The sequence below is a fragment of the Clupea harengus genome, chromosome 10, assembly GCF_900700415.2.
Source record: "Clupea harengus chromosome 10, Ch_v2.0.2, whole genome shotgun sequence".
In the NCBI taxonomy this organism is placed as follows: Eukaryota; Metazoa; Chordata; class Actinopteri; order Clupeiformes; family Clupeidae; genus Clupea; species Clupea harengus.
In genome coordinates, this window is record NC_045161.1 from 23,170,501 (window position 1) to 23,194,505 (window position 24,005).

The 24,005-nt window shown below is 48.6% G+C and overlaps 1 protein-coding gene across 1 annotated transcript in view; it reads left to right on the plus strand.

Moving 5' to 3' along the window:
• The first annotated feature begins 849 nt into the window (after nucleotides 1–849).
• The window catches only part of midn (midnolin), a 28,546-nt gene continuing 5,390 nt past the window's right edge, over nucleotides 850–24,005 (plus strand). Inside the window, exons 1-7 of the mRNA XM_012821876.3 lie at nucleotides 850–3,051; nucleotides 5,200–5,428; nucleotides 6,928–7,015; nucleotides 7,148–7,210; nucleotides 15,121–15,669; nucleotides 16,222–16,372; nucleotides 16,740–17,045. Of these exons, the coding sequence (XP_012677330.1) occupies nucleotides 2,976–3,051; nucleotides 5,200–5,428; nucleotides 6,928–7,015; nucleotides 7,148–7,210; nucleotides 15,121–15,669; nucleotides 16,222–16,372; nucleotides 16,740–17,045 (1,462 nt within the window). The 5' untranslated portion in view covers nucleotides 850–2,975. The remainder of the gene's footprint in view (nucleotides 3,052–5,199; nucleotides 5,429–6,927; nucleotides 7,016–7,147; nucleotides 7,211–15,120; nucleotides 15,670–16,221; nucleotides 16,373–16,739; nucleotides 17,046–24,005) is intronic.

The following is a 24,005-nucleotide window of genomic DNA, read 5'->3' on the forward strand; positions in this document are numbered from 1 at the left end:
GATAATCTCTTATTTCCTTTAGATACCTCTGCATTATTATTATTATTATCATTATTATTATTATTATTATTGTTATTACTTCTAGTATTATCATTATTACACCCCTTGTCTGGCTTTGACAGGGATGGTTTCAAAACTAAAGGTGGTAAAGATCTAATTTGCATTGATAAAAAAAGGATACCTCGTTTGTGAGAGCCTGTGACAGCAGGGGCTACCCTCCTGTGAATCGAGCAAGGAAGAAACAAAATGTTGTGTCTGACTGGTTGGAGTGGACAGACTCAACCTGCTCCTGTTCGGCGAGTGTGGCATCAGGAAGCAAGCTCGCCGAGGGAGAGCAAAAGAGAAAGAGAGAGAGAGAGAGAGAGAGAGAGAGAGGTGCTTGTAGCTTACGGGAGGAAAAGTCAGGGGGTGGATGAGGAGGAGGACGAGCTAGAGGGAGACAAGAATTAGTCCTGTGACGTAGCCATCGAGGATGGAGAGCTATTTTAAGCACCTGATAGGGAGCCGGGGTGCTGCGCTCTCTGCTTTCCTGACGTCATAGATGAAATCAGCCTCTCTGCTGGCCTTGGCCCATGCGACTGATAATGATTAGATTACTGCAGTCGGCAGAGGAGCGGATACAGGTGAAATGTCAGCGGGCTGCGGCAACTCAGCTGCCCCCACGCTAACGTTACCAATGGCCCCAGCTGGGATTAAATTAGCCAAACGTGGGGTGCTCCTAATCCCAGGCAACGCAGGAATACACAGAGCTGGATTCCAGAGCGACTGAAGACTGAGATTTTGAGTGTGTGTGTGTAAGAGAGAGAGAGAAAGAGGTTATGTGTGTGTGTGTGTGTGTGTGTGTGTGTGTGTCTGTATATAAGAGAGAAAGAGAAAGAAAGTGTGTGTGAGTGCTCAAGAACCCAACAATGTTTTCTTTTAGGAAATTGTCTCAAAATGTTGTCTGTTTTCAACATTCAATCAAAGCTCTTTCCACAATCCACATAATAGTGCCATTTTTCCTAAAAGTCCTTGATGTTTGTAGAGCAGCATGTGAGTACGTAGGTGTGAAAACTAGCTTGTTAATAATTGGCAGGAGGGCTCTCAGAAACTGAGTGTTTGCAAGTGGGGGCACGGATCATCTGTCTGTTCAGTGCACAGCCCTATCCTCTGGGGTTGGTCCCAAGGTGATACCGGGCATGTTTATGCCTTTCCCATGAACGCAGCCCATAAAAGAACACAAGCCCAAACTCAGCTGTCATGATCAAAGTTCCCATCCAGGCAACCGCACTCGCAGGTGTCAGCATGCTTTTTTCTTTTCTTTTTTTTTAAAAGCTATATCAGGTCACACCATATGGTGAATTGCTTTGTTCCCATTGCTAGGAAATGTTTACTTCAAATAACTTCAGTTAGTATAATGATAATGAGCTCTTAAGCATTGTATTGTATTCCAGTATTGATTGTCCATGGTGTACCTTTGATCACAATGATTGGACAGCCACTTTAAACAGATTCAACTTAAACTCAAAGCTCCAACAAACAATTGTTTTGTCCTCAAAGAACTCTGTATGGCACAAGAGTCTGACTGAGCACGAGTGCAACTGTGGTTAATCAATATCCGCCCTTTTACTGCACTGGTGCCAAAGCCACATGAGTAATGATTCACTCAGGAAGCTTGTTCACCTGCTCTGTGCCTGGTTTCCTTGTGGGAGCCGTTGACAGAGATCATCTGCAGGTGTGTCTCACCCCTGTCTCTTTTGTGATTCAAGAGGAAATCATCACTTTGGAAAACACCAACAAAGCCCCTTGTTTATGGTTGACAACATTTTTTAAACGTGCGTGCTGTGTGCTGTTATCATGACTTTGACGGATTGGAATGTGGTTCACCCACACAGACTCCTCCGCACGTCCCACACACGTTCGAAGCCGGTTGTTTACAACCCACCCACGCCGCTCCCACGCCACAATCTCAGCCTCAGACTGGCAAAGAAAATCGACGCTGGACTTCTCCGTTAGCACCGTCCGGAGAGAGAGAAAGAGACAGACAGGGCTGGTAAAAACTTAATATAGATTTGGTTTAAATGGTCAATTGGTCCACAGATGTGGCTGCTCACCAGGATTTGTCCCAATATGTCCGATGCTCAGAGAAGATGGAACATGTTATGCGATGTGCCGTTTTGTAAATGCTACAGAAAATCTCACACTAAAAAGATGAGAGAAGCAGGCTATGCCTGGTTCATTTTATGAGCAATCACCCTTTGTCATGTAACCTATGCAATGGCATCATAAACTGGCTCGATTTGTGCTTTTTGCATTGCTTTTATTCATCTAATGTAACAATAATATATAGGCTATAGCTTAGCGCTCAGTAGCTAAATTGTTGTTATTATTTATGCGCTTGTATCCAAGCAGTGTATTGTACTGGTTGCCCGGTGATTTGGATTTGTTTTTTGTTCACATGGCGTCATTGGAGTCCACACCCCTTCCAACCCAACAGTCGTTTACTGAGCGTTAAGGTCGTTTGCCCACGTCCCACATTTAGTCTTTTCCTTACTAGTCTTATTATTGTTTCGCGAATCTTGACGGATAAACTGCAACATAGCCACATTTGGGGGGGACGTGTGTTCTACAGTCTCTTTTTGCTCAATCTTGACTGAGCCACAGAAGTAGAGTGCCGTGTAACCTAGGCAACTGTATGTGATTTGCCACCTTAAATCAGATGCTGACCGCGCAAGAAATCTATTCTCCGCCTACTATGAAGAGAGCTTAGTTAAGAGTAGTCTCACCTACGGCTTTGCGATTAGTGTGCGTCATAGACCCTGACGCTCGCGTCAAGTTGAAATATTTTGACTGATTTGGAGCCTTCCCGGTGACAGAGAGCAGTTGCGCCTGAGTGTTACCGAAGCACTGAAAAAGACACAGTGAGAAACCAGCCCTGCACACATTTGTGGATATACTGATACATTTGGATACATTTCGTTAACAGTTTTACTTATATGCCTAAACTGGCTGGACCTGGGGAAAAATCAGAAACTTTGCCGCGAGGCTTTGAGGTTTTCGCAACAATTATTGGTAAGTGTCATTCATCCTCATCTTGTAGGGATTATTGGTATATTGTCTGTAATTAAGTTTAGACTATTCATACGCGTGTGCTAATAACACTGCTCTCAAACTCAAATCAGACTACAGAAACTCCGACAGCTCCATTCTTTCTCATAGCAGAATGAGACTTGTAGCCTAAATGTGTCTGCGTTAAACTGCGTAGGCGTTGGTAAGCCTATAGTTAGACCACCTTTCAGAGCACAAAAAGATGTAGCACACTTAACCTCACAAGCAGAATAGCCTACGCCTACATCTAGCTGTAACCTATTTTATATAGGTCACTATATTTAACGTCATACTTTACTGAATGGAGCTGAATGGCAAACAAATCTAGGGAACCTTATCCTCGGCCAGACTGATGATGATGTTCTAGGTTCTCTGAAAAACTATCGACTGCATAACTGCCTACCTAGGTGCTACAGAGTTCCATGAATAGCTTTTATAGCCCATGGGTCATCATCGTGATAATGACGGGATTTGGTGTCCTATATAAGCAATCTGGAATGGAAATGAGCCGTGATTCCTTCGGAAAAAGGTAGCATAGGTCTATTCGAACAAAGTTAGCTAGTGGGTGACAGATCTCACCTGTCAAATGCAATGTGCGCCCTGTAACCACTGGACGGCGGTAAAGCACCTGAGTTAGTTTAGGGGTCGTGGTTCCGAGTACTCTGTTGCCCACCTCCATTGCTCTTTCATAGTGTCTCAGGAATCATCATTTTCAGTAGCCTCTGTCTTTGTATCGCTGTGTTTTGTGCCTAAATAGAACTGACAGGTGGAAATCACATCCATTTGTTCTGTAAATGCACAGGGTTTGTTCTGTTTATAATCAGCTAACCTTAAAATCGCATGGGATATGCACCATAGCTATATAGGATGTGCTAAAAGGCCTACTATCTCCTTTTATAGACTTCAAGACGTGAAGAAGTAGCCCAGGCTATTACGTTCAAACAATGTTTCAGCATAATGGACAATGAAAATAAGTGACACAGTTCCTTTATAGCCTACAAATCGGGCTTCACATACCTTCAACTATATGTATACCTTATAGAGACTCTGTTTTCCTGCCAATGCTTAGGCCTACTGAATGGTTCTGTTAAGAGACATAGGAATGATCAGCCAGTCATACATTATTGATGTTAAAAATGTGTACCATGCTCCCTTGTATACTTCAATAACCGAAAGAACCACAGTCAACCTATGAGACTTGCCTATCATTTAACAGCATACACAATAGATAGACTCGACAGCCTGCAGCATTAGGCTGCATACATTATCTGCATAAAAATAGAGGACGGTCTCCATTTGGTATGGACGTCTATTGTGATTGTAATATATTATGAATGGTTTGGAGTTGCCTGAGTGGGTTGGAGCTATCGTGTTTCTTGGTGTTGTCAGCCTCGCCCACTTAAATTGGATTGGTTCTTGATGGCCAAATATGGTATGTGGGGGTGGAAAGGTGGACCTTGTCCTCCACGTGGGTGTGATGCTATTCCTCCTATTGGTCAGGAGTGATAACGTCTACTGATACCCCTCCTCTGAGTGATAGAAAGCTGTACTGTAGGCGTAATCTTAGCTCTGTGGAAGTAAGATACCTTGCATCAGCATTCATTGTCGGTTTCACTGGAGCTACTTTGAGCGTGTATACGCTACAGGGCTGAATTAATCTTTTCTGGCTTCTGCACCTTCCAGTTCTGCCTGATGCTTTCAGCTCATATATTGATGAACAATAGAAACAAAAGAACGCATATAATGCAACATCTAATCAAGAAAGAAGGAATGTAGTTTGCGCTGCTGTTTTTTTGAAGACTAGTTTCATTGTAGCTATTTCATCGGCCTACTTGAAAACTGTTGGAATTGTTACAGCGTAACGCTTTCAGAACCTGGGACGACGCTTGATCAAGCTGCACCTAGCGGAATAACATTAGGCTACAGATTCCACCCATATCTTTATCCTGGGAATACATTTTGATTGTAAACCGTGTCATCGGAGGACGGGTGGTTTTAAATGTGTCCTCTGAAACATAACGGTTTCTCGCTGTGAGATTTAAGAAGAGCGTTAGTCCAGACACTTCCATTCCACCAAGCCATCAGTCTCGACGTCTCTATTCTTGAATACAGGCTATCGAATGGACCAGCATCCAAGCGCCCGGAGCTGCAGCAGCCGCGGAGCTCCATCTTGCGAGGCCGTCCCTAGTGAGCCCTCCATGAATTTGTACATCCATTCTACTACCGGCACTCGCTTCGAGCTCTCCCTTCCACTGGAGGAGACGGTTGAGGGGTTGAAGAGAAGACTGTCCCAAAGACTTAAAGTTCCTAAAGAAAGACTCGCACTGCTGCACAAAGAAACGTGAGTATCAGTCTGACCAAACGCTGGCGTTTTAATTCACATGAGCAGTTCCTTGGCGGCGTCCTTTAAGCCGACAATACTCTAACCTGTACTATAAGAATTAATGATGCGGGATCCCTGTCCATGCATTTTAGGCGTTTCTGTCGCTTTATTGCATCGGGCTTGTGTACGACCGTAAACATAGTAACTTGAATGACTTATACGTCAATTTAAATGTCTCGGTTGTGCGATAGATGTGCGTTGTGCACATAGGCTATGCGCACGCTTTCGTTTCAGTTGCGCTTCAGTAGTCCAAGATACACGACTGCATTTTGTCACAATTTACGGATTCAGATTGGTAGGGTTAAGTGTACTAGTCTTGGTTATAAGTTATAACTGGTAACTTTTAGCACTTTGTGAAAATATTGATGAGTCGAATTATGAGACGTATGCACACCAAGATAAGCAGTCAAAACATCTGCCTTTAGTAAAAGGATATGACTTGCAGCCCAGACAAAAGCACAGACCCCTTCATTCGAATATGTTGGCTAGGCCGCACTATGGATACGAAAGCATACTGCACACGGAAGCATGGGGTTCTTCTGGTCATATTGTAACTGTTACCATATTATGCTGTAGTAGGCTACTCGCGCTGTTCTAAACAGGCTACAAAGTGTTCCTTCATGGTTGTGTTAGAAATCACAGAGGCAGGTCACTTCCTCAATACTCTGCCATTACTAGGAATTTGCTCAGTGACAGTTTCAAAAATAAATGCAGGCCAGATGTAATGTACCGCGTTGTTTCCAGTTGTTATTTAAAGCCGGTGGGGCGCTGTGCAAATGCTGGAACCACCAAAGGCTATAAACACACTGGGTACTTCCTCTTCAAATTGTTTAAAAAGAATTGGAAAACGTGTTTAGTTTCGCCGAACCTTTTCACATTAACTAGCAGCAATGCGTGAGAGATGGGCTGTATAGTGAAAGATTCTTTTGTCACTTGCAAATGACCCCAGCAGTCTCATTGTTTTTGTTTTAAATGGGGGGCCTCTCAAACCTTGCTCATCTAATTACCTCTAAATGACATCATCCTCTAAAACCTAGAACACTGTTTAATCCTCTCTCCTCTAAATAGCTGCCTTCAGGCAAGGAATTGAATCCCTTTGTTCAGTTGGGGATGACATTTAATGAAAGTGCATACCTTAAGTGGTTCACCAGCAGTCGATTCAAAACTGATAAGCTATTTGCTCAGGAAATGTTCAACTCTTTTGAAGCTGTCAGACAGATTTGTTTTGTTTTATCCCTGTTAGCTGATTCGTTTAATGTGTGTTATCAGATGTTTTGGTTAAACTGTGATTCAGATTAAATCAAAATTCAAAGTTCAATCTGTAAACTCAGTAGTTGACTGTATGATAAATGCTTCACCCAAGAGTGAGACCATTCAACTGCTGAACTGGCAGAATATGCATTATAATGCTTTAGTCGTTCATGTTTTTAATCAACGTATCACTGTTTCCCTCATAGGCGCCTGAGTACAGGAAAACTCCAAGACCTGGGCATCACTGATGGGAGCAAGTTAACACTTGTCCCTACAGTTGAAGCAGGCTTAATGGTAATACTATCAATACATTTCAGCTATATCACTGCCTGTATTCCACTGATTTTGAAGGCAGTTCATGACCGTTGAAGGCATTTGTTACCTCTTTCTTGTACCCTAACCTACCTTCTGCTTTTTCCCCTGAAGTCTCAAGCATCCAGACCCGAGCAGTCAGTTATGCAAGCTTTGGAGAGTTTAACAGAAACTCAGGTAAGATATCATTATGTGCTACACTGTACCTCAACTCACTGAAGGTTGTGATGAATGACTAAACTGTCCTAAAATCTGCTGAGCTTGGTGGAGAGACACCTGCATGGCGAGGCCTTGTTTTTGTTTTGAATGTTTTCTGAGGGGACACAGTGAATGGTGATCTCCCCTTTAACAGCTGCCCATAGGAGTCAGTAATCACTCTGTGTGTATATTAAAAAAGGGCCCTGGGGTCTCTTGGCATCATAGTCTGTGTTTCGAAGCAAGTCTTGGCAAGCCCTCAGTCAGCGGTCTGTCCTTTAGATCCCCACCCCCAAGGCATCTTCGTCTGCTCTTGTGTGTATTGATTTATCCTGATCTGAGCATCTTCAGGTTTGGAAAACATTGATCAAAATCATTGGGAGTTGGCTGGTAGCAAATATTCATTACTATCATCAATATTGATGTTGGTAATGTGCAATAACTACATTCATTAGTATTTTTATTGTCATTGGGCTACAATTCAGAATCATCAAAACATTTCTGTGTTTTTTAGTGAATGATATGATGTTTGCAAATACATTTTGCAAATTAATTCTCATGATCACTGGAGCCATTTGTTTATTGATGATCCTGTTTGTGTGGCCGCCCTGCCTTAGTTATTTCTCTAAGCGGGATTCTTCTTGTGTAAGGGTGTGTGTGTGGGGTTTAAGCTAAGAGGTCTGTAGCAGCAGCAAGGACAGATGAGGCAGATCTTGTGCGTGGGGGAAGGGTTGGCAGAAAGCACGCCTCTTCCATCATGTGGTACGCCTTCTCCAGGCAGCTGCAGTCAGTGTTATTTCCAGGAGAAAGAGCAAGAATACCCGCCTGCCCGCCCGCACTGCTAAACAGACGCTCCCCTCTCGGTTCGAGATTGACTTGTTTTCTGGATAGGGTGTACGAGGAAAGAGCCACGCCAATTAGATGCTACTTCTCCTGGAGGACTGCTTGATGTTTCTCAAGGATGCACTGCAAGGTCTGAGGGCCTGTGTTATTAGTTTCCTGGTGACTCATTGAGACGCTTGGAAGGAATGTTGTGCACAGTGCGGGGGGAAAAGCTGACAGTCAGACCCTTTTGCTTTTTCTATTTTCCAGTGTTGCATAAAGATTTATTTTGAAATGCAACATTGAGAATAATATAGTTGACTGACATTCCTGTCCAGACCTTGTTTTTTTTTTTCAACCAAAGTCACAAGACTTAGTAGACAGCTTGTGAAGTGGCGTGGTGATATCAATCGTACAGTATATCAGCTTTGTGGTAATGAATCGATCAATCAGTCAATAATCAATATTAGATCTATAAAGTGCCTGACCCCCGACGGGCTCTTCTCGTTTTGTGTGGTTGTATGTCTTCAGAGAAGGACCAGTGCAGGCTCGGTGCCTGGAAGTACATGTCATAAACTACACCTTCCAAGCCATAACAGGGTCCCTTGGACCAGCGCAGCGGTGGAGCAGGGCTCCAAGATGGAGTCTATTTCAGACGTCTGCGTAGCCTGGCAATCATTGGCGTGGTGTTTTTCCCTTGTTACCTCAGCCTAACGGCCCTCTCTGGCCCATAATTTGAAGCTGCTGTGGTTTCCATGTTTCAACGCAGACTGTATTTTGCCCGTAACATCATATTCTTATACAGTAGAAGCGAGTTTATGAAGATTTTAATCACTGCTTTCATTTAACTCGACATTTCTTTCTCTTTTTTTTTTCATCATCTTCAAACACGGGTTCAAGCGGCATGTATGTGCAGCACCAGAGGCCTCGCACCCTCAGCATGGGAAAAAAAAAAATATTCTCGGTTTTTGCTGAAAAGGAAAATTATCTTGAGCTTTTACTGTTCCTCAAACAGAAATAATGACTAGTGTCTAGTTCTCCTGAACCACGAAGCTAATTGGATGAAAGGCTCTCCACAAAGACATTTTGCTTTTACTCTTCGGAGTAAGATTAAGCCATCATTCTAGTGTTGTTGAGTATCTGTGGTGCTCTAAGACTATCATGCACTCTCTTCCACACACACACAAACACACACACACACACACACACACACACACACACACACACACACACACACACATAGACATACATACTACTTCAGATCTGCCTTGGAACAAGCCTGTTCACTGCCATTGTGTCTGAACATGGGACAGATGCGGATAGCAGAATATCAACAATATAGGCAGGTCACCTCTCTCTTTCTCTCTCTGCCGGTGTCCCTCCTCCTCCTCCTCCTCCTCCCCAGCTCAACCGCCCACTCCCCTCCCCCAAAGAGAGAGGTAGACTAGGGGGGAGGGGAAGCAGCCCTGCTGGGCAGGCTTAGCCAGGCACAGGCATGGAGGGGCTCTGGTGAATCCCAGTCTTATTCTGCACTGTGTCTGTACTGGTGGACTCATCCTTTGTGCGCCGTGGTGGCCTGGAGAACAGCCAAAGACACACATACTATATAGATCTCTGTCTCTCTCTTTGGTCAGTGAAGGTCGTTCTCTTCACCCTGTGATGTGAGCTGAGGATGATTGTAATTGCTAGGTGGAATCACAGCACTGTGAAGACCTCGTCTAAAGAGCAGCTGTGAATTAGATCCCAGCTCGGGTCATGTTGTAATGAAGATAGTTAGATCACTTTAGATTCGATTTTGGATTTTTTTTATTTGAGATTGTTTGTCATTACAAGCCCTTTGTAGACGTCTCTGTTGCCTGATGGCGCTCTTGTAGATCCTGTTGTTCCGCATTTGAATCCTGTGATTAGAGGACCCATCAGAAGTGTGACCTCGCTCGTGATTAGAACCCGTTGATTGCTTTTGGTCTTTGCTGTTTTTAATGAGATGCTGTTACAAGGCTGCCGTAGCCATGATGCTGAGGCGCTCGAGGAGGTTTAAGGTGGAGATGTAATTGTGCTGATTATTGATTAGTCGGTAAGAGGCTTGTGTACCAGGTTGTGTGTTTCTTTTTTGTACACAGCCCTGCTTCGTTGAGTTTACACAGCCAAGCCCCTCTGTGTCGTGACTGGTGTTGTTGTTCATCCTCACGCTTCCTTTTGTGATTCAAGTGGTAGGCATCGTGACTGGACTGAAGTGAGGCGGAGAGGGGGTTGGGGTGTGTGTGTGTGTGTGTGTGTGTGTGTGTGTGTGTTTGTCTCTGTGTGTGTGTGAAAAGTACATCTGAATGACCCCGATGTTTGACAAAGGCAGTTGTAATGAAGCTTTTCAGCAGGTGTGGACGTAATGATGGGGTGTTAACCCAAAGGCAATGGGTTGTGTGTGTGTGTGTGTGTGTGTGTGTGTGAAAATGGGTTGCATGGGTCACGATGAGTGCAAATCCACCATTACCGAGTCGCCCCAGTCGTCATTGTGTGTCCTCTCCCTCCCACGGCAGCTGGAAGCATATATTTTAGAGCTTTCTCCGGAAATGTGGAATTTGTAAGATTACATGAACAACTTTTGGAACAAAACGGGGAAAGAAATGTAATTGCTGTATTGCTTGGCTGTTCTGTACCCACGTAACAATGCGTTCTCCCTTGAAGCATTGTGTGTGACCAGGCCAGCCGTCACAAGTCTTCTCTCTTTTCACTTCCCTCTCCGCCATCCATTTAAAACGTGTTCATTACTCCGAATCAAAGGTGTTGTCCTTTCGCATTGCGCACCTTTGATGATCACACAGGGCTGAGGGCATGAGTGCGGGGAAGGAAACAGCAGGTGCTGTCTTCCTGTGAGCATTATTGAAGTGGATTGGCTCTTTGTAAACCCAAGCACCTTCAAAGAGCCACACGCTCTACAGGAACCAGAGGTAATATAGAGGTGGAAGGGGGTGGGGGAGGAGGTTCATTCAGGCTTCACCTTAAAGCTGATTGACACAGCATGTTTTCTTTTTTTTTCTTCTTTCTTCGCCTTCCTTCTCCTTTCCTTTCCGCTCAGCTGATCAGATTCAGCGATCACAAGCCGACTCTTCCAACCATGTTGTGAGGCTTGTGACTGATAGGCCCAACAACAAATGACATCTTTGTAGGAAGATGCAAGCCATTGATTTCTCCCCCCCCCCCCCCCTTCCAAAAGGGGTCAGGAATTGTCTTTGCAGCGCCGCCTACTGTGAGCGTACATGTACACCGTATTGATAGCACCCTAGTGAGATCAAACTCTGCTCATATCGGGGGTAATAACAGTCTTGAGCCTTAATACCCACCCCCATTCCCACCCCACCTCACCCCACCCCACCCCACCTCCTCAAATGGCCTTTAAAATGTGGGCAGAAGTTTTTTTTTTTTTTTCGCTGGCACTCCTCTGTGACCCTCCCAGCTCTTATCTCGAAATCAAGCAGCTCAACTGTTCATGAATGTCAGCCCAGCCCAGCCCAGCCCAGCCCCGCACGCCGCTCTGCTCTGCTCCCTGCTTGAGCTTAGTGTGCTAAGGAAGAATGCCTGCAAATGAGTTCCTTGAACCACAGGGACCCCAATAAATAAAACTGTCAAGCCACGGAGTTCAGAGAGGAGAGTGAGAGAGAGAGAGTGAGGGGAAGAAGGAAAAAAAAAACGAGAGAAGCCAGAGGCGTACTCTCACTGAATATTTCATCACTATCACCCACCACCATCCCTTCCCCGACACCCCACCCCCACTCACAGAGCATCTCCCCCCACCATCACCACCGCCCCTCCTCCCTTGTCTCCCCTTATCATATTCTCTCCTCACTGCATAGCAACTGCAGCCTGCTACCGCACAAAATGCCACCCCGGCTCCTTACAACAAAACAAAATGGATGGTAGCGTTAGCGTTAGCGCCACCCAGCAGTGGATGCAGGGTTAAAAAATGAATCTGTGGCCGGCTGTTGCTAGCCTACCTTCATGTTTAGCTGTTTGCGTGTGTGATGGACTGTTGTATACCTTGTGTTTGCCCTTGGAATGTGTGTGAGGGGAGGGGAGGGGAGGTGTCAGTGAGGCCCTCATGGAAGTTTTGGGAGTGTTTTCTCGTTCTTGTAGCCGAAGTTTCAGAGGTTTCTTTGTTGAGTGCAAGCTGTCTGCACTGACATGGCCGGCGGAGACACGGTTTGAAGAGAACAAAGAGGCATGTTTGAACAGGGATGAGCAAGCGCAAGCACAAGCACAAGCGCAAGCACAAGCACAAGCACAAGCACAAGCACAAGCACCCACTTCCCCCATCCTCGAGGAGGAGCGTCTGACCCACTTCAGGTGTTCCAGACAGAATGTTCCCTCTGTGTGTTTGTGTGTGCGTGTGTGTGTGTGTGTGTCACATGTGATGGCTGAGGTCAGACGAGATGTGTTGTGTGTGTCAAAAACAGCACTAAGTCCCGACTCTTTCATTCCCGAGGAATGGTGAACTTTTATTATGATGATGACGATGATGGGCAATGAAGACGAGTCCAAAAAGGGATTCTTTTGTCTGTTTAATTTTATGGGCGGGTGGGCACTCTCTTTTTCCCATCCTTTTCTTTTTTCTTTCGTCTTCTCATGTTTCTCCTCTGTATTTTACATAAAGAGAAGCTGTGGTGGGTGGAGTGTTGATGGATCCTTTGTGACTCAGACAGATGGAAGCGATGGGTAAAGTCTCCACAGACTCCCCAGACTCTGCCTCACAGTCGCTCAGCCTTGTGAGACGCTCTCGCTCACTCACTCTCGCTCGCTGCTCACTCGCTCCTCACTCTCTGAGGCTGGAGCTGAAGCTGGCCTTTTCATTATGTGGGCTGGGTGCCTGGGCTCTCTGGGTGACTCACTGAGACGCTTTGGCCAGACTTGACAACTCCATTTGAGGGGGTTGGGAAGGGTGAGAAGGTGTGGGGGGGGGGGGCTGTGAAGAAGAAGCTCATCAGTGAGTCTAATGTGGGGTCTGACACTGGGTGGGGGTGGGGGTGGGGAGGTTCAGCATGCTTGGATGAATATCCCTTCTGTGGCCATGAGTCCACACCACCCAATCAGGGGAGGGGGGGATTGTTCATCACACCCCCAACAAACAAACACACACACACACACACACACACACACACACACACACACACACACACACACACACACAATAGAAACACATACATGCACACATGACCATGCTGCTGTTTCATTCAGCAAGCGCTAGCCAAGTTTAGGACCGCCAAGGGTGTTTCTGTGGTTAGTGGATTGGGGAGGAGGAAAGAGAAGCAAAGCAAAGCAAAGCAAAGCAAAGCCAAGCAAAGCAAATCAAGCACAACACCGCTTCAAGCTTCATGTTGATACCATGCACTGTTTGCCTTCAACTGTCAAGCAGCCATGTTGAGCAGCGTGACAGCTGTCAGTCAGTCCCCAGCATGAACACCTGCCCACTACTCAGGGGTGACCTTTTACACATGGAGTTTCCCTGCATACTCATGGCCCCTGTCTCATCGCTGATATTGCGAGGGTTTCACTCAAAACAAATGGGCTCGTCAGTCACCCTTTTAGTCATTTTTCATATACTTTTATATTCGTATTTATGATCGCAGAGTGAAGAAGAGTGGGTTTTCAGGGCAAGTGCGGTTTTTAGGTGTTTTGGCAAACAGTCATGTGCGTTCTGTCAATTAGCTATTAGACGGCGAACACGCAAAGGTCACGAGAGTTTTGGAGAGCCGGAGGTCAATGGAAAAAAAGAGATGAGGTGGTGGTGATGGGGGGGGGGGGGGGGGGGGTTGAAAGGGATGGAGGGCAACTCATGATGATTCAGGGGGTTACTATCAGGTCAACAGGCACAGGCGCACTTCAAAGACTCATGGATAGGAAGGAAATGCCCCTGGCTGTCTCCGGTTCACTCAATGTTGTTTGTGTGTGACCCCCATCCGCTGCACAAAATTGCCTCCATGTGTAGTCGCAGTGCTTCAGACCCTTAGTGCTCACCCGGCGCTCATGTGTGTGTGTGTGTGTGTGTGTGTGTGTGTGTGTAGTCGCAGTGCTTCAGACCCTTAGTGTTCTCCTGGCGTTCGTGTGTGTGTGTGTGTGTGTGTAGTCGCAGTGCTTCAGACCCTTAGTGCTCACCCGGCGCTCATGTGTGTGTGTGTGTGTGTGTGTGTGTGTGTGTGTGTGTAGTTGCAGTGCTTCAGACCCTTAGTGTTCTCCTGGCGCTCGTGTGTGTGTGTGTGTGTGTGTGTAGTCGCAGTGCTTCAGACCCTTAGTGCTCACCCGGTGCTCGTGTGTGTGTGTGTGTGTGTGTGTTTTTTTTTTTTGGGCGGAAATGATTTGCAATTACTTGAGTGCCTTTTTGCAGCGTTTTTATCCAGCTTTTCTGACTCGTGAATGCATTCCCCCTTCCTCGCCACCCCCGACAAGTGGCAACGCCAACAAAGCGGGTCCGGGGGCTGGGCTGAGAGACAGGACAAGAGGGAAACTGTTCTTGCACGTCTTCCTCCCTCCACCCCCACTGAAACCATGTTGAGGCAAGTCCTCTTTTGCGGCCTCTCGTCCTGCATTCGAGAGGGGTCAGAGTCTCCTGTGATTGGCTCCCGTTTCCATTCGGGGCACTCCTAAAATGGGCAACCTTTCCTGATCCGCCACAGGCAGCCAGCAGAACAATCGGGTATTATGTGAGCGCGGAGTGAGTGGGCCCGCATCCTGTGCGTCTGCCTGGTTTCACAGGCCCGGGGCCAGACAGAAGTTTGTCCTTTGTGCGAGTGCTGAATAGCCAAGTTCAGACTCAGGCCTGGCGGCTTTAGGAGGCGACTCCGGGGTGTGGGTAGGAAAGGAGGCGACTCCGGGGTGTGGGCGAGTGTGTGTCCTCTGTGTGTGTGTGTGTGTGTGTGTGTGTGTGTGTCAGCAAAGCACACACACACACTCACCCTTCTTGTTTTTCTGCATTCATTTGTAAAATTGAAAATGCACGTTTTTTGTTGATGTTGTGAACTGAAAGAATCGCTGATAATGGGGCTGTGATGTTAAATCCTATCTCCTCCGCTTCTTCTGTGCAGGTCAGTGACTTCCTGTCTGGCCGCTCTCCCCTGACCCTGGCCCTGCGCGTGGGCGACCACATGATGTTTGTCCAGCTGCAGCTGGCGGCGCAGCACTCCGCCGGGCAGCAGTTGCAGCACCGCCACCTGATCTCCCGCAACGGGCCCGACGCCACCGCGGGACCGTCACTGGGGGCATCAGGGACTAGCAGCAGCAGCAGCAACAGCAGCAGCAGCGGAATCCCCCGGACCTCTCACCACCCCCACCCTCATCCACATCCCCATGCCCACCCCCATGCCCATGCCCACTCTCCCCTCCTCCACTCTCACCCAGCGCCCCCAAGCCCGCCGGCCTTCACCCCCTCCACGTCCATGCAGTCGCCGGTGGCCTCCATGTACCCCCACACCCACCCGGCCTCCACGGGCCACTGTAGTCCACAGGCCCAGGCCCGCTCCTCTCCGCTGCCCCCCAGCCTCCTGCGCTCCCACCAGGCTGCCACTGCCTGCTCCAGCACCCCCAGCCCGACCCCCAGTACAACCCTCCCCAGCCCTGCAGCCCCCTGCCCAGAGGTGAGCCCCAGACAAGCATTACAACCATTACAGCTCTTAATCTTTTCTTTATTACTTGGTCATTTAGGCACACAAGTGTGTTTATGCATGAGTAATTACATTTAATTGCCTTCTGCATTTGTCTGTACCGACTTCCTCCATGTGGCTGACAAACTAGCTACCATTAGCTAACACACATCACAAATCCAGACACAAAAACTTGTAGAAATTTGCCACTTACATGCTAAACCTTTGCAAACAGTTCTCATAGGCAGAAAAGGTTATTGCCTAAGGCTTCCTCAACAGGGGCCCTCCGGCCATAGCAGCCTAAATGACACATTTATCGGCGCCCCTTTAGCCATGGATACTCTTGCCTGGGGCTTCTTCCAGCCCACTATCAGCCCTAGGTTTGACCCAACCATGGTAGTCGACCTCACTTTGTCTGTGATCGAAGGTTCAGGTGTTCTATATCAGTAATCAGTAGTTATTGGCTATATGGATTTAAACCAGTGATCATGAGGTAGTGATGACTGACCTCTTGCTCTCTGCTCTCTCTCTCTCTCTCTCTCCTAGGCCAACTGCACAGCTAAGAGCCCCAGCCCCAGCAGCAGCAGCCCCAGCCCGAGCAGCAGCTCTACACCCTCATCACGCTCACGGAAGCCTGGGGCCATCATCGAAAGTTTCGTCAACCATGCTCCCGGGGTTTTTTCTGGGACTTTTTCAGGTAAAAAGAATGTAGTTAAGCTGGCGTCCCTTGTCATCGCAGCCATCGGCTGCTTTTTGTGCAAAACATCTCATTGACCTGAATTGTTATTTACTTACTTCCTCAGGGTTAGCAATGTTCAATTCAATTAAGTTGTATTTGTATATGTAGAACCATTAACATTTGACATTGCATAAATGCTGAAGACAAGACATTTGAAACACACTTCCAAAATTGAAGCTGTTTAGTCCTATGGGAGATCACTGTGTATCGTTTCAGTTTGGTGTTTGTTTTTGTGTGGTAGAGAACCTATAGATCTCTCACCTCTCACGTCTCACCTCTCACCTCTCACGTCTCACGTCTCACGTCTCACGTCTCGCCCCTGCAGGCACTTTGCATCCTAACTGTCAGGACAGCACTGGACGTCCCCGGCGGGACATCGGCACAATCCTGCAGATCCTGAACGACCTCCTCAGCGCCACACGGCACTACCAGGGGATGCCCCCCTCCCTCACCCAGCTACGCTACCAGACCCAGTGTGGGCCCAGCTCTCCGTCGCCCTCACCCCCGCCCTCGCCCCCGGCTGCCACCCTCGCCCCGGGCCTCTCCACTACCTCGGTGCCCAGCAGCACCCGGGCGAGCCTCCACCCTCTGGTGCAGTGCCAGAGCCAGGTCCGCATGTGCAAGTCTACCGGTGAGTAAAACCTCCCACCGCGACACTGCTTCCTCAGAGATGCGCCTCTTCTGTTGTCTATGGGGTACGGTTGCACACTGCCTCCTCAGAGATGCTCCTCTTCTGTTGTCTATGGGGTACGGTTGCACACTGCCTCCTCAGAGATGCTCCTCTTCTGTTGGCTATGGGGTTACGGTTGCACACTTCTTGCGTAGTTAAAAGCTGGAGAAATAGTCAACCCCATCCATTACTGCCATGATGGCTGCAGAGCTTGTATTATTAAAAGGCAACCCCATCTGTTCATAGTCGAGGAAATCATTTTGATCAGTTGATGGTGAATTTTGGGTGAACTGGAGATTTGTGATCAGAAACGGTGCTATAAAATACCATACGGCAATTTGATTGGTGTTTTGTCATGTGGAAATAGGCTGTGCTGCGCTGTCCTGAATTAGGTTTCCAGGGCACGGTCAGGCGATGATGGGCAAGGCCACTGATGAGGAGTGAGGGACATGGATCGCCAGAGACATTTATAGTGATGGCAAAGGAGTTTGAAGGAAGGGCGGAGGAGAAATACAAATGAGTTGGCCAGAGAGAGGCGAGGAGCAGGGAAAAAGAGAGAGAGAGAGAGAGAGAGAGAGAGACCCACCTTGGAGAATCTGGTTCCACCTTCCTATTAGACCTGTTCTGTCAGGCTTCAGTCGCTCACTCGCTGCAGGTTACAGGCCCAGGTCTGTCTCTTCGAGCGCAGCTGAGGGTGTAGGTTTTCCTTTGAAAGGGCAGATGGGGGTGGAGGGGTTAGGGGTGGCGGGGCTGCTGGGCTACTGAGCCTGTGGAGGCAGCAAAGGGTGCAGCAGATTGATAGTGAAGATAACATTCACAGTCTCGTGTCTGCTGCCACTGCGGCTGCTGTTTCGCTGTTTAGTGGGAAATTGAATCATAGTTTGGAGAGCTGCTGCTGCGGTGGAACGTTAAACGGATGATTAAAAGGCCTTTTGATATTATTTATCAAAGCTCTCTCTTCTGCTTGTTCAAACAGTGCAGTGGTGCTTTCCATTTTTGGGCATTCGGTCTGACTGCGTTGCTTATGAGTCAACTATTTTGACAAGAAGCGCGCACAGATTGTTCATCCCTTTTGCTTTGTTTTGATGTGATTTTTTTTCTTCTTCTTCTGTTCCGTCCTGAAAGAAATAACACATGCATCATGTGAAAAACCGAATGTGAAATGGTGCCTGTGTGTTTTCTTAACCCAGAACCCCCCCGCCCCTTGGCCACCCCTCCAGCTCTGCCTTTCTTTCCACCCCCCCCCCCCCCCCCCCCCCCCGCCCCCACCCTCCTCTCTTCCAGTCAGTGGGCCTTCCCACTCTTTCCACTCAGGCCGTCCAAAACTCCACGGCCCTCTCTGTCTGCTAAAGCCATTGAGGCGTTCCAAGCCCAGTCCAGTGACTCAATGACTGCTTGTTTTCCTTTGGCCTTTAAATAGATAGATTTATACAAAAAACATGAGCGCTGGAAGAATGCACATTGTGCTGGGAAGGCACAGAGAGCGCAGCGAGAGAGAGAGAGAAAACACACACACACACACACACACACACACTCACACACCAAGCATCCATTCATAAAAGCCATTGTTTGTATCCGGCCAGCTACTGCCCACAGATTAATTAGTGCTTCCTCCACGGCGGGGGGAGAGGCTAGCGAGCCATCATGGAGCTGGACCGGGCTGCCGGGGTCCTGCTTGCTAGTTTAGGAGTAAAAAAAGTAAGCAAGGCCTCTCCTTTGTTAGCAGTCAGCAGCTACAGCCGCAGACACACAGAGCCTTTCTTCAGTTCTGTAGTTAAATTAACTAAATGTTGGGAAAACCCACAAGCTTTTTGTTATCAGCAGCAACCCACTGAACCTGAAGAGCTGCACAAACTGCTCATGTTTTGCAGGGTTTTTTTGTAGCGCGTTCAGACATTTTTGTCTTCCTTTTTTTTTTTGCAAATGTCAACCGGGCTGCTCTACCTCCGAGGCGCCTTTACCCTTCAGCGCCCCTCCTGCGCCTGAATGGGGAGAAGAGTGGCGCAGAAAGGAGCCTTCAATCCCAGGACACTTGAAAGCCAATGATTCCCCCTGATTTGGCAAGACCTTTGGCGATGACAAGCAATGGCCTTTGTGCGGGGGGCCGGGGTTGGGTTGGGGGCCGGCAAGAGGGGGAGGGGTGCAGTGGGTGTGGGTAGGCTGGGGACGGGGGTGTAAAGGGGTTAGGGGGGGGCTAATTGTTAGCTGAATTCCTGCGCTCTGTGGGATCTCCCTGCCCTCCTGCTCAGTCCAGGTCCTTTGTTAGCGCCATATGAACAGGCAGCCATGAGGGTTAGCAGGCTGGGCCATTGTGGAGTCAGGGGAGAGAGAGCCTCCAGGCCAGGGGGATTAGAGAGGGCTTTTAGGCCCTCTCCCCGATGCAGCTGCCTGTTTCAACAGAGGGGGGGAACGGGAACAAAAAAACACTAAACGAACGAATGGACGGGTGGATGGATGGACGAACAGGGAGGGGCGCAGTTCATTCTCTTCCTTCCTCTCGCCTCTCCACTATCTGTCAGGTTGGGTTAGTTTAGTTTAGGTTTGGGGAGCGGGGGGGCAGGGTGGGGGGGTTATTCTAGCTGGAGACTGGTTGACCGGGTGGGGCTGGTGTTTCGGAGGCAGGGTACGGAGAGGACGAGACGGGGCTGGGAATGTTGAAATTCCTCTCGCTGCTTGCTTAATCCGCCCCAAAGCAAACGCTGCTGTGTACATTCTGCTTCCAGCCCAGCAGCCCAGCCCTGTTTCTTTTGTCCGGCTCACAGATGCCTCCGCCTGTCCCCTCCTCGAAGCAGCCGTCCGTCCCCGCTGGCTCGGAGCTTACGCCGTCTGTGGCTTCCTCACGATGTGCCCGCAGGCCCCATGTCTCCTGCCCCTCACACTGGTACCTTGACCTGCCCAGCCGGGGCAAAGTGAATAATTCATCCCCCCGGTGTAGCTCGTCTGTCGGCACACATGTTGAGAGCCACTGGCTGCCGTCGGTGCACCGCTGAGCCTCAGTACATCCCTCTCCCCTTCTGAAAGGGGGGATAGAGGCTGTGGTGAACCGCGTCAGGTGGCCTTTACTGCTTCAAATATGTAAATCTGGGGCTTTTGGAGACCCTCCACTCCCTGCAGGGCCATTGATGCCCTTTCCTTATGTGTCAAGATGGAGATGTTGCATTTGACTACTTGTCTGGTTCCTCCCTTGGCCTCCACGAACACAGGATCCAGATGGCCGAGCACAATGGCTGCCCTGTGCGCAGTGCCCACCCTTAGCTCGTGTTTACCCTGTGGCTTGACTGGCTCTGTTCCCAGATCTGTGAGAGTGATGCGTTCCTGCTGGGTAGCCAGTGCTGTGGCCCTACCTGTCTTTCTCATGCGCTTCCCACAATGCAGCACGGGATACTTCTAATGGGGTACATGCAAGCATAGACTCCAGTCTTGTTGCTTGGAAACATCCCTCCAGCATTCGAGGGGGAAATGTTGTTTGACAACTCGGTGGACTTTGGTGCGGAAAAAATAATCTTTACGGTGAGCTTAGAGAAAACCACTGATCTGGGATCTAGTGGCCCCTCGCGGGCCCTAGCCCCTGTGTTCCTCCAGAAGCGCTCCCCTAATGCCAAACAAACAGCGCAGTCTGATCGCCAGACTCTTCAAGGCAAACAAACAACACAAACAACCGGTCGGAGACGACTGTTAATTAAGCGGATCTTTAAGGGATCAATGGGGAGGGAATCTCATTTAATCTCCCTGGTATCTGCTGCCTGGCTGTTTTTCACCCACACCCACCCCACCCTCCCCCACCCCCCCAGGCTCGGCCTGGCGGACATGCTACTGGAGGCCGAGATGACCGCCACATTGATTTATTCATAAATCAGCCTCGCTGTCTCTCGGCCATTGCTTTTACCCTGGCTTAGCACCACATGGCAACCCGTGTGCTAAAGGCAGCAGTTTTGCTTGGGTCCACCTTAATCCAGAAGATGCACGCTTATTTTCGATAGCTGCTTTTTGTTTTGTTTCCTGCTGTTGATTTTTTTAAGACTCATGTGGAAAACTCACTAGCTGTTTGGATTCCTGGTAGTACCTGCTGTGGAGATGCTTATCTCTCCCCCCCCCCCCCCCCCTCTCCCTCTTTGCTCCCACACTAAGCACTGTGACTTGTGTGGTTTGACCCTTTTTTAGGGGCACCATCAACTCATTTTGAACATCGACTGATTCATGTTTTAATAGCGGAGTGTGTATTGTCTTCCTATACGTGCCAGAATGTCAGTGGGTCATTGCCGTTAGAGAATCACGGCCCTGTGCCTTGTTAGATGATATTTATTGGCTGGTTGAATGTGAGTCAAACCTTTTCTTTTGTAAGTGTTTGGCTAACTGCATAGTTGACGACATGCAACGACACGGCCGACAGTTCTGCGGTGCAGTCACAGTCGCATTTGATATATCCTTGTGGAAATGCGTCTTTAGTGGGTTTTTTTTGTCGTGGCTCTTCTGGAAGCCCCGTCAGTGCACTTTATTCAGAGAGAGGATGGGTGAGGGGAGGTGGAGGAAGGGAGCCCAGTGCCAGGTGTATATCTTTTGCATTGATCCAACAGCTGCACTGCAGGGGAGGAGCTAGCATAGTGTTGTCCTTTCATGCTAGCCTGTGCAGCTTGTCATTGCCTACGGCTGCTTCATGCATTAGCTGGGGCATTTGAAAGAGCTGTGTGTGTGTGTGTGTGTGTGTGTGTGTGCGCGCTGAGGACACTGCAGCACATTGCTCGGACAGACAGTGCAGCGTTGATATAGGGACTCTGCCGACCGGAGGGGTGGAGGGTGGAGAGAGTTTTTTTTAGATTGCTGAGAGTGGAGCTTCTTGCTTGTGTGTACTCCGGGTGTTTTCCTTGTTCGTGACCTAAAGCTAATTCATTGAGCTTACATAAGGCAAGGCAAGGCAAGTTTATTTATATAGCACAATTCATACACATTGGTAATTCAAAGTGCTTTACATATGAGCAGATAAAAGAACATAGAACAATGTGAGATTAAAAAGGGTAGAAGTGCAGTTAAAAGAACATAGAAAAATAAAAGATCAAACAGAAGGCTAATAGAACATCACTCGATAAGAAAAAGCATCTGAGAACAGTTGGGTCTTAAGTCTAGATTTAAAACCGGCTACATTTGGAGCACCTTTGATGTCATAAGGATGTTGTTTCCAGAGCTGAGCAGCATAGCAGCTGAAAGCTGCTTCACTATGTTTAGTTCTGACAGTAGGTATTACCAACAGATTTCTCTTCAGTGATCTGAGCCTCCTCTCTTTTCTCCTCTGCCCAGTTTTGCTCAACACGATCAGGACACTGATCGAGAAATGGGTGTTTTTTTTATTCTCTTTTTGTTTTGAGAACCTACGTGCGATAAACGGGGTGGAAAGTGGTGCGTTTGCGTCTGCCTTTGTTCCTGGTAACCCCTCTCCTCCTCCTCCACCTCCTCCGCCTCCTGTCCTTGCCCCAGCCCCCCACCCAGCACATGCGTGGCCCAGCTCGCTGTCCCTGAGGCAGCCTGCCCTCAGTCTGCGTCAGCCCCGGCAGCTCCGCAGGAAAGCCGAGGGGGCCAGGCCAGGCCAACCCCCGGCACAGCCGCTCGCTCCGGCCTCAAGCTAATAATAGCCCTGTGCAATAAACATAGTGCCGGAGTCCCCCTCAGGGCACGGCATTCATCACGAGGGCCTGGATAGGCTGTGACGGTAGTGCCGCTAGCGTGCGCAAAACAACAGCGGGGAAGGTTAGCTTTGGTAAGGCTTTGCTCCCAGCACATTCCCACACTCCTGGCAAGCCATGCCAAGCCCTCAGGATGGGGTCGAGGGCTCTCCTGTGGGCACGGGCGGTGCCAGGCCGTTTGGGAGGGTGACGCCACCTGAACCAGCTCTCGCACTCCACCGCAAACACTTTACAGAGGGCAAACAAGGGAGAGACCTGGCAGCATCCTGGCAGGAACGTCTTGAGTGTTTTTCCTCATGAGCCCATGGCTGAGTTTTTAAAGTGGATGAGCAGAGGTGCTGTGCTCTGTCTGTCCTAATGAGCTACCCTTACTCTTTTTTTCTTAAAAATCCTGTCCCAGAGCCCAGTCTCCCTTCCATGTGTTTGTGTGTGTGTGTGTGTGTGTGTGTGTGTGTGTGTGTGTGTGTGTGTGTGTGTGTGTGTTTATGTGTCCATGAGTGTGTTTTTTATCTTTTCTCATTGCTCAATCCCTCCAGCCAGCGGAATGCTTTCTGAGATGGGAGATGAGGGTAGCTGGCCTAGATTCCCAGCCATGGCTGTGGTGAGGATAATTTAAAGGACAGCTGAAGGAGACGACTCAGTATGCAGCAGCAGCAGCAGCAGCAGCAGCGTTAGCGACATTAGCTGCAGCAGCAGCAGCAGCAGCAGCAGCGATAGCGACATTAGCTGCAGCAGCAGCCATCCCCACGTGAGGGGAAATCGTGTCGGAGAGAGGCATTTCATGCGCTGCTTCCTCCTCGCGCTATCAGGCCGGCCTTGTAGCTACTCTGCTGATAGCGGTAGGGGGAGTAGGGGTGGGTTGGGAGGGGGAGTAGGGTTGGGTTGGGAGGGGAGAAAAGGCTGAAAGCAAACAAAGACCCCTCCGAGGATGCAAGCGTGGCGAGAGCTGGCAGCCCTTCGAGGCTGTGGTTTTGTGCTGTGAGGCTCGAGGAGCCAGACGCCTTCCCCCTGGTTCTGCCTCTCCCACTGATCGCAGCTGACACACAGGGCTGACGTGAATTTTATTTTCATGTAGAGAGCAGCATCGATATGACTCATCCACTGCCTGGCACCCAGAGCGGACCTCCCTGCTCTCCCCGTTTTTGACACCATCAGCATCGACGTTTAGCACGCTCTGTCAATTTTAGCCTGGTTTCGGTGGTAGAGCTTTCATGCTCTGCACAAAAAAAAAGAAAGAAACAAAGAA